The following is a 10263-nucleotide window of genomic DNA, read 5'->3' as shown; positions in this document are numbered from 1 at the left end:
AAGAAAAGGGAAGTAAGGAAAGAAGGAAGGAATGGAAGGAAGGAAGGAAATGGGGAAGAAGGAAAAGGAAGAAAGGAAAGGAGCTGGGCAGAAAGGAAAAGAGGAAAGGAAGGAAAAAGGAAAGGGAAGGAAGGAATGGAAGGAAGGAAGGGAAGGAGATGGGGAAGAAGGAAAAGGAAGAAAGGAAAGAAGAGGAAAAGGAAGGAAGGAGATGGGGAGAAAGGAAAAGAGGAAAGGAAGGAAGAAAACGGAAGGGAAGGGAAGGAAGGAAGGGAAGGAGATGGGGAAGAAGGAAAAGGAAGAAAGGAAAGAAGAGGAAAAGAAAGGAAGGAGATAGAGAGGAAGGAAGGAAAAGAAGGAGATAGGATGGAAAGCAGGGGAGGAAGTGGGGGGGAGAGAACGGAGGGAAAGAAGGAAGGAAGATGGATAGCCCTCGAAGGAATTGGCAAGGAGTGTTCCAGAAAAGACGTCCGACCGGCGAGATCGCGGGTGCGAATTCACGGGAAATCGGAAGAGAGAGACGCACAAGCCGGGCCGGGATTAAAAACTCCCCCTCCCCTCCCTCGATTCATCCTCTCCTCCTTCCTTTCTCCATCCTCTCTTCCAGAGCCACCACATCCTGGACGGTCAACTCAGCAGCCTCAATCCGTCCTTGCTGGTCGACCTGGTCTGGTCGTTGTGCGTCTTGCAGCAAGCGGAAGCCGTCCACTTCCAGAGCGTTCTGCTGCCCAAGTTTTACTCCGGGTTCTTCGGTAGGAAGTGTGGAAGTCCGAGGCCGGGTCTGCATGGGCGGGGGGGGAAGAGGGGAGTGGACTGGGTTGGAGTAAACTTACCAGGAGGTTACTCCACCCACACACGGCCTCAGCATAGTAGACGAATTGACTTGAGCAGGGGGTTGGACTAGATGACCTCCGAGGTCCCGTCCGTCTCCATTCGTCTATGATTTCTGTAAGGGTCGCCCATTTGAGCATGGGGTTAGACTAGATGACCTCCGAGGTCCCTTCCAGCTCTGTCATTCTATGATTCTGTCAGGGTCGTCTGCCTGAGCGGTGGGTTGGACTACATGACCTCCGAGCTCCCAATTCTGTCATTCTATTATTCTGTAAGGGTCGCCCGCTTCAGCAGGGGGTTGGACTAGATGACCTCCGAGGTCCCGTCCACCTCCATGAGTCTATGATTCTGTAAGGGTCTCCCGCTTGAACGGGGTTGGACTAGATGACCTCCGAGGTCCCGTCCATCTCCATGAGTCAATGATTCTGTAAAGGTCGCCTGCTTGAGCAGCGGGTTGGACTAGATGACCTCCGCGGTCCCGGCCACCTCCATGAGTCTATGATTCTGTAAGAGTCTCCCGCTTGAACAGGGGGTTGGACTAGATGCCCTCCGAGGTCCCGTCCACCTCTATGAGTCTATGATTCTGTAAGGGTTGCCCGCTTGAGCAGGGGGTTGGACTGGATGACCTCTGAGGTCCCGTCCACTTCCATGAGTCTACGATTCTGTAAAGGTCGCTTCTTTGAGCAGGGGGTTGGACTAGATGACCTCCAAGGTCCCGTCCACTTCCATGAGTCTATGATTCTGTAAGGGTCGCCCGCTCGAGCAGGGGGTTGGACTAGATGACCGCCGAGGTACCATCCATCTCCATGAGTCTATGATTCTGTAAAGGTCGCCTGCTTGCGCAGGGGGTTGGATTAGATGACCTCTGAGGTCCCATCCACCTCCATCTATGATTCTGTAGGGGTCGCCCGCTTGAAAGGGGGTTGGACTAGATGGCCCCTGAGGTCCCGTCCACCTCCATGAGTCTATGATTCTGTAAGGGTCGCCCGCTCGAGCAGGGGGTTGGACTAGATGACCGCCGAGGTGCCATCCATCTCCATGAGTCTATGATTCTGTAAAGGTCGCCTGCTTGCGCAGGGGGTTGGATTAGATGATCTCTGAGGTCCCATCCACCTCCATCTATGATTCTGTAGGGGTCGCCCGCTTGAAAGGGGGTTGGACTAGATGGCCCCTGAGGTCCCGTCCACCTCCATGAGTCTATGATTCTGTAAGGGTCGCCCGCTCGAGCAGGGGGTTGGACTAGATGACCGCCGAGGTCCCGTCCATTTCCATTCATCTATGATTCTGTAGGGGTCGCCCGCTCGAGCAGGGGGTTGGACTAGATGACCTCCGAGGTCCCGTCCATCTCCATTTGTCTAAAAGGAAGGAAGGAAAGAAACAAACGAGAGAAGGAAGGCAGGAGAAAGACGATAGGCGAAAAAAAAAAAAAATACCCCCATCACGTCGTGCTTCTCCTCTGAGCAAGGGGCCGCGGGGTCAGACTCGATGACCTCCCGAGCTCCCTCCCGGGACCCTATCCATTCTGTCCCGTTTCTCCCCCCCCCCACGCAGGAAACTGGACGCCGGCCCGGCAGAACACCTGGCTGAAACTGATGCACATCAACACCACGGCCCAGCTGGAGTCCCCGGGTTACGCCGGCCCCTTCCTCCCGTCGGACAAGCTGGGTCTCCAGGACTTGGGGGTCACCCGGACCCCCACTTCCCTCCAGACCGACGTCAACGCCGTCCTCGCCAAGCTGGCCGGCGAGGAGGCGAAGCTCCGCTTCAACGTGGACACGCCCTACGGCTGGAAGCTCGGTGAGACACACAAACACATACACATACACAGGGTTTGGGGGTGGGGGGTAGAGGGGAGGACCCCCCCACACGCACGGATATGGGAGGGGGGGTGTGCCTTAGCGCCCGACCTCCAGGTAGCAGCTCCGCCTCGCTCTCGCGACGCGGAGCTCCCCGGATGCTTCGGACGTACGACGCCAACCGTCGCTAAGCGAGACGTCGGTTTGGTGAGTTTTGGAACCGTTTTACGACTTTCCTTGCCCCGGAGGGGAAGTGAATCCCTGCACTACTTTAAGTTGAAGTTAAGTTGTAAGTGAAGTACAGGAGAAGTTTCAAGCTGAGGTGAAGTTTTGAGTTGAGGTGAAGTTAAATTTAAGCTAAGTTTTAGGTTACCCGTAAGTATACGATAAGTTTTAGGTTAAGGTTAAGGTTAAGGTAAGTTTTAAGTTAAGGTTAAATTTAGTTTTAAGTTGAGGTTAAGTTTTAAGTTAAGTATACAATGTTTTAAGAAGGTTAAGTTGAGATTAAGGTAAGTTTTAAGTTGAGGCTAAGTTTAGTTTTAAGTTGAGATTAAATTTTAAGTTGAGGTTAAGGTAAGTTTTAAGTTGAGGTTAAGTTTAGTTTTAAGTTGAGGTTAAGGTAAGTTTTAAGTTGAGGTTAAGTTTAGTTTTAAGTTGAGGTTAAGTTTAGTTTTAAGTTGAGATTAAATTTTAAGTTGAGGTTAAGGTAAGTTTTAAGTTGAGGTTAAGTTTAGTTTTAAGTTGAGGTTAAGTTTAGTTTTAAGTTGAGGTTAAGTTTTAAGTTGAGGTTAAGTTTAGTTTTAAGTTGAGATTAATTTTTAAGTTGAGGTTAAGGTAAGTTTTAAATTGAGGTTAAGTTTAGTTTTAAGTTGAGGTTAAGGTAAGTTTTAAGTTGAGGTTAAGTTTAGTTTTAAGTTGAGGTTAAGTTTAGTTTTAAGTTGAGGTTAAGAAGTTTTAAGTTGAGTATACAATAAGTTATAAGTTGAGATTAAGTGTTAAATTGAGGTTAAGTTTAGTTTTAAGTTGAGGTTAAGTTTAGTTTTAAGTTGAGGTTAAGTTTTAAGTTAAATATACAATAAGTTGTAAGTTGAGGTTAAATTAAATTTAAGTTTTAAGTTAAGTATACAATAAGTTATAAGTTGAGGTTTAGTTTTAAGTTGAGGTTACGTTTTAAGTATACAATTAGTTGTAGGTTGAGGTTAAGTTAAATTTAAGTTAAGTTTTAAGTTAAGTATACAATAAGTTATAAGTTGATGTTTAGTTTTAAGTTGAGGTTAAGTTTAGTTTTAAGCTGAGGTTAAGTTTTAAATATGCAATGTTGTAAGTTGAGGTTAAATTAAATTTAAGTTTTAAGTTAAGTATACAATGTTATAAGTTGAGGTTTAGTTTTAAGTTGAGGTTAAGTTTTAAATATACAATGTTGTAAGTTGAGGTTAAATTAAATTTAAGTTAAGTTTTAAGTTAAGTATACAATGTTATAAGTTGAGGTTTAGTTTTAAGTTGAGGTTAAGTTTTAAGTATACAATTAGTTGTAGGTTGAGGTTAAGTTAAATTTAAGTTACGTTTTAAGTTAAGTATACAATAAGTTATAAGTTGATGTTTAGTTTTAAGTTGAGGTTAAGTTTAGTTTTAAGTTGAGATTAAGTTTTAAGTTGAGGTTAAGTTTAGTTTTAAGTTGAGATTAATTTTTAAGTTGAGGTTAAGGTAAGTTTTAAGTTGAGGTTAAGTTTAGTTTTAAGTTGAGGTTAAGGTAAGTTTTAAGTTGAGGTTAAGTTTAGTTTTAAGTTGAGGTTAAGTTTAGTTTTAAGTTGAGTATACAATAAGTTATAAGTTGAGATTAAGTGTTAAATTGAGGTTAAGTTTAGTTTTAAGTTGAGGTTAAGTTTTAAGTTAAGTATACAATGTTATAAGTTGAGGTTAAGTTTTAAGTTGAGGTTAAGTTTTAAGTATACAATTAGTTGTAGGTTGAGGTTAAGTTAAATTTAAGTTACGTTTTAAGTTAAGTATACAATGTTATAAGTTGAGGTTAAGTTTTAAGGTAAGGTTAAGTTAAGTTTAAGTTGAGGTTAAGTTAAGTTTTAAGTTGAGATTAAGTTTTAAGTTAGGCTTAGGGTTAGGGCCGTCGTAACTATGACAAACTACCGTAAATCAAAAACTTGCTATAGCGGGCCCTCGCCCGAATTTTGAGCAAGTGACCGTGACGACGGCCGTAAGTCCGAGGACCTTCCATAAATCCCTTTGTTATTTTTCCCGGGCCGTCGTAATGACGAACGGTCGCTGAACGAAGGTCCCGAAAACCGAGTTGGCCGAATTCGTCCACCTTCTCAAAGACGGGCCATCCCCTCTCCGAGGGGCAGAGTGGAGGATGGGTTTGGGAGTCCACCAGAGGGACGGAGAGTCCTCGGCTTTTCCGCCGTTTGGTTTAGTGACCGGTCCGGGCGAAAAAAGCCGGGTTTTTTTCCCGTTTAACGACCGTTTACCCTCGTCTTGAAATTCAGACGCTTGGCCAAACGACTCGTCTTTACGACGGCCGCAGCGTCCCCGGCGTCGCGTCTTCCCCTTTTGCGACCGTCGGATGGGGGAGGAAAGCCCGATTCGCTTCCGAACTTTCACGCCTGCAGGGATTCGCTTAAACAACCGGGGTGGGGTGGAGCGCTAGGAAGATCATCCAAACGGGGCAAAAAGGTCCTTGAAAGGACGAGTCTCGCTTACCGGGGAAATTGCGGGGTGCTGTTGTGGTCACAAAACGAGGAATCCCTGGCAGTCGTTCTCTCTTTGCAGACGCCGAGATGGTGCTGGACTCCGAAAACAATCCGCTCCCAGTGGATTCCTCGGTGCACCAGCCGTCCGTGGAGGCGGGGGGGAGAAGGTGAGAGACTTCCTAGAGGTAGGAAAGGTTTTTTGGGGGGAGAAGGAGGAGGTGTTTCCTCCTGGGGACACCCCCCCCTCCCAGGAGTAGCCAGGTAGTAAGAAAAAAAAATAAGTAGGATGTTTAGGGAGCATCCTAGATTCCAGAAACCGTGTTGCGGACGTCTCGTGACCCGACTAGGGAACGTCATCAGTGCTGGGAGGGAGGAGGAGGAGGAGGAGGAGGAGGACTGGGGGTGGTTTCCTCAGAAGATCCAAAAAATGATCTTTTCTCTCCGAACGAGTTCCAGGCATGTTTAGCTCTGGTTGATTGTTCTTATTTTTCCTTCCTTCCTTCCTTCCTTCCTTCCTTCCTTCCTTCCTTCCTTCCTTCCTTCCTTCCTTTTTTGTCCTTCCTTCCTTTCTCCCTTCTTTGTCCTTCCTTTCTTCCTTCCTTTTTCTCCTCCCTCCCTCCCTTTCTCCTTCCTTCCTTCCTTCATGCTTCCATCCTTCCTTTCTTCCTCCCTCCCTCCCTCTCTCCTTCCTTACTTCTTTGTCCTCCCTCCCTCTCTCCCTTCCTTTGTTCTTCCATCCTTCCTTTTTTCCTCCTTCCTTTTCTTCCTTCCTCCTTCATTCCTTTCTATCCCTCCCTCCCTTCTGTCTCTCCGTCCTTCCTTCCTTCCCTTTCTCCTTCCTTCTTTGTACATTTTTACTTTCCTTCCTTGTCTCCTTCCCTCCCCCTTCTTTCTCCTTCCTCCCTCCCTCCCTTTCTTCCTTTGTTCTTTCTTTCTTTTTCTCCTTCCCTCCTTCCTTCTTTCTGTCCATCCCTCCATCCCTTTTGTCTCTCCTTCCTTCCTTCCTTCCTTCATCCTTCCCTTTCTTCCTTTTTTCTTCCTTTCTTTTTCTCCTTCCTTCCATCCTTCCCTTCCTTCCTGCTTTCCTTTCTTCCTTCCTTCCTTCCTTCTGTCCATCCCTCCCTCCCTTCTCTCTCCTTCCTTCCTTCTTTCCTTCCCTTTCTCCTTCCTTCTTTGTACTTTTTTCCTTCCCTCCCTTCTCTCTCCTTCCTTCCTCCCTCCCTTTCTTCCTTTGTTCTTTCTTTTTTCTCCTTCCTTCCTTCCTCCTTCCTTCCTTCTGTTCTTCATCCCTCCCTCCCTTTTGTCTCTCCTTCCTTCCTTCTTTCCTTCCCTTTCTCCTTCCTTCTTTGTACTTTTTTCCCTTCCTTCCTTCCTTCCTCCTTCCCTCCTTCCCTCCCTTTCTCCCTTTGTTCTTCCTTTCTTTTTCTTCTTTCTCCCTTCCTTCCTTCATCCCTCCATCCCTTTTGTCTCTCCTTCCTTCCTTCCTTCCTTCCTTCCTTCCTTCCCTGAGACAGGCTTGCCTTTCTCCTCTGGGAGTTCCCCAATTTCAGCAGCCGGAGTAAAGATCTCCTGGGCCGCTTCGTGATGGCCCGACGGCACATCCAAACCGCTGGCTATGTGGTGGTCGAGGTGAGTCCGGGATAGATGACCTCCAGGGTCCCTTCCAACTCTGTCATTCTATGATTCTGGAAGGGCCTCCTGCTCGATCAGGGGGCTGGACTAGATGACCTCCAGGGTCCCTTCCAATATGATTCTGTAAGGATCACCTGCTCGATCAGGGGGCTGGACTAGATGACCTCCAGGGTCCCTTCCAACATGATTCTGTAAGGGCCTCCTGCTTGAGCAGGGGGCTGGACTAGATGACCTCCAGGGTCCCTTCCAATATGATTCTGGAATGGCCTCCTGCTTGAGCAGGGGGCTGGACTAGATGACCTCCAAGGTCCCTTCCAACATGATTCTGTAAGGATCTCCTGCTTGAGCAGGGGGCTGGACTAGATGACCTCCAAGGTCCCTTCCAACATGATTCTGTAAGGAACTCCTTCTTGAGCAAGGGCTGGACTAGATGACATCCAAGGTCCCTTCCAATATGATTCTGTAAGGGCCTCCTGCTCGAGCAGGGGGATGGACTAGATGACCTCCAATGTCGCTTCCAATATGATTCTGTAAGGGCCTCCTGCTCGAGCAGGAGGCTGGACTAGATGACCGCCAATGTCCCTTCCAATATGATTCTGTCAGGGTCTCCTGCTGGAGCAGGGGGCTGGACTAGATGACCTCCAGGGTACCTTCCAATATGATTCTGTAAGGAGAAGGGGGCTGTACTAGATGACCTCCCGGGGTCCCTTCCAACATGATTCTGTAAGGCTCTCCTGCTTGAGCAGGGGGCTGGACTAGATGACCTCCCAGGGTCCCTTCCAACATGATTCTGTAAGGATCTCCTGCTCGAGCAGGGGGTTGGACTAGATGACCTCCAGGATCCCTTCCAACATGATTCTGTAAGGATCTCCTGCTTGAGCAGGGGGCTGGACTAGATGACCTCCGAGGTCCCTTCCAACATGATTCTGGAATGGCCTCCTTCTTGAGCAGGGGGCTGGACTAGATGACCTCCAGGGTCCCTTCCAACATGATTCTGTAAGGATCTCCTGCTCGATCAGGGGGCTGGACTAGATGACCTCCACGGTCCCTTCCAATATGATTCTGTAAGGATCTCCTGCTCGAGCAGGGGGCTGGACTAGATGACCTCCAAGGTCCCTTCCAATATGATTCTGTAAGGATCTCCTGCTCGATCGGGGCTGGACTAGACGACCTCTAGGGTCCCTTCCAACATGATTCTGTAAGGATCTCCTGCTCGATCAGGGGGCTGGACTAGATGACCTCAAGGGTCCCTTCCAATATGATTCTGTAAGGATCTCCTGCTCGATCAGGGGGCTGGACTAGATGACCTCAAGGGTCCCTTCCAATATGATTCTGTAAGGATCTCCTGCTCGATCAGGGGGCTGGACTAGATGACCTCCAAGGTCCCTTCCAATATGATTCTGTAAGGATCTCCTGCTCGATCAGAGGGCTGGACTAGATGACCTCCGAGGGTCCCTTCCCGCTCCATCATCTCTCTCTCTCTCTCTACCCCCCCCCCCCCTTGAACAGATCCCTTACCACGAGTGGTTCAACCTGAACACGGACTGGAAGAAAACCCAATATCTCAAAGACAAGATCCAGAAATCCGTAACCAAAGATCTGGCGGAATAGGAACTCGGCTCGCCGGGACGTTTTTTCTCCGAAAAGGGACCCGATGGATGGGATGCCGGGAGGGGGGGGGGAACTTTCCTACCGGGTGTAGAGCGCGAGTAAGCGAATGTGAAACTGCGGCGGAATATAAAATGGTTATTTTTTTTGCAGACTGGCTGGCTTCTTTTTTTCCTGGGTGGTTTTTTTCCCCAAAATCGGGGTGGGGGGGAGCAAAGGAGGAGTAGGGAGCGAGTAACGGCGAAGTAGCGGCCTTTTCCAGTCTCCTGGGCCCCTCGATTGGCCAAGACGGTCCTCGGCTTAACGACCGCAAGGCGGAGCCCGGATTTAACGTCGTTTCACTTCACGACGTGCATCCCGTCATCCCCAAATTAAGGGGATTTTGGCCCCCTTTTTATTTCCCCGGCTGGGGTATCTCTCTCTCTCCCCCCCCACAAAGAAACACCTTGTGTCCCCCTTTCCTTCAGCGCACGAGGCCCTGAAACATCACCCCCCCCGATTCCCCCCCACACACACACACAAAAAAGGATGCACAAACACGACAATCCACACACAACCCTTGTTTTCCCTCTTTGGTACCCGTCCGTGAGGCCGGTCGGTCGCCATGGAGATGAAGGCAGCAGGCGGAGGCAGTTTCCATGGCAACCCCATCCCGAATGGGAGGTTTCCTCCCCATTTCCCGACGTCACAATGGCGAAACGGCACAAGTGTGTGCAGAGAGGAGTCGTTTTGGCCAGCCAGTCTGTGACTGCCTTCCTGGAATGACCGGAAGCCGGCATTAAGCCATCATTGGGGGGGGGGGTACCGACAGCTGATTTCCCGCAAACGGGGGGGGGCGACTTAGCCGCGCCGGGGGGGGGGAAGCCCAAAGTCAAAAGAGGGATGAATTATGATTGACGTTTTCAGGGTTCGGTTGTTAACGATCGGGAAATGGGATAGGGTTTCCTGCCTGAGCAGGGGGTTGGGCTGGATGACCTCCGAGGTCCCTCCCAACTTGATGATGATGATGATCTTGATAAAGCTTTCAGAAGGCAGGAGACGGACGGATGGATGGATAGGAGAGAAAGAGAGATGATATGAGAGAGAGAGAGAAAGATAGAGATAGAAAAGATAGATTATATATATATATATATATATATATATATATATATATATATATATATATATTCAGAGAGATTAGAGGGATGATTAGATGATAGAGACAGAGATGATAGAGATAGAAAAGATCAAGAGATGATAGAGATAGACATAAGATGTTAGAGGTAGATTAGAGATAGACATAAGAAGATAAGACATAAGAAGAGACTGGACAGCCATTTGTCCGAAATGGTATAGGGTTTCCTGCCTGAGCAGGGGGTTGGACTAGATGACCTTGAAGGTCCCTTCCAACTTTACTATTATTATTATTATTATTATTATTATTAAGACACTGGACAGTCATTTGTACGAAATGGTATAGGTTTCCTGCCTGAGCAGGGGGTTGGACTAGATGACGTCCAAGGTCCCTTCCAACTTTACTATTATTGTTATTATTATAGGGTTTCCTGCCTGAGCAGGGGGTTGGACTAGATGACCTCCAAGGTCCCTTCCAACTTTACTATTATTGTTATTATTATAGGGTTTCCTGCCTGAGCAGGGGGTTGGACTAGATGACCTCCAAGGTCCCTTCCAACTTTACTATTATTGTTATTATT

General features: G+C 48.0%; 1 protein-coding gene across 1 annotated transcript in view; it reads left to right on the top strand.

The window, feature by feature from the left end:
* The window catches only part of TBRG4 (transforming growth factor beta regulator 4), a gene marked incomplete at its 5' end in the record, with an annotated part of 17750 nt that extends 9119 nt beyond the window's left edge, over positions 1 to 8631 (top strand). The window contains 5 exons of the mRNA XM_015829082.1: positions 608 to 752; positions 2383 to 2628; positions 5409 to 5496; positions 6844 to 6958; positions 8471 to 8631. Coding sequence (XP_015684568.1) covers positions 608 to 752; positions 2383 to 2628; positions 5409 to 5496; positions 6844 to 6958; positions 8471 to 8572 — 696 coding nt within the window. The remainder of the gene's footprint in view (positions 1 to 607; positions 753 to 2382; positions 2629 to 5408; positions 5497 to 6843; positions 6959 to 8470) is intronic.
* Between the last annotated feature and the right edge of the window lie 1632 nt (positions 8632 to 10263).

The sequence above is a fragment of the Protobothrops mucrosquamatus genome, unplaced genomic scaffold, assembly GCF_001527695.2.
Source record: "Protobothrops mucrosquamatus isolate PMUCROS unplaced genomic scaffold, P.Mucros_1.0 scaffold5404, whole genome shotgun sequence".
NCBI classification, from domain to species: Eukaryota; Metazoa; Chordata; class Lepidosauria; order Squamata; family Viperidae; genus Protobothrops; species Protobothrops mucrosquamatus.
Note: the sequence above shows the minus strand (reverse complement) of the source record. Positions and strands in the feature narration are given on the sequence as shown.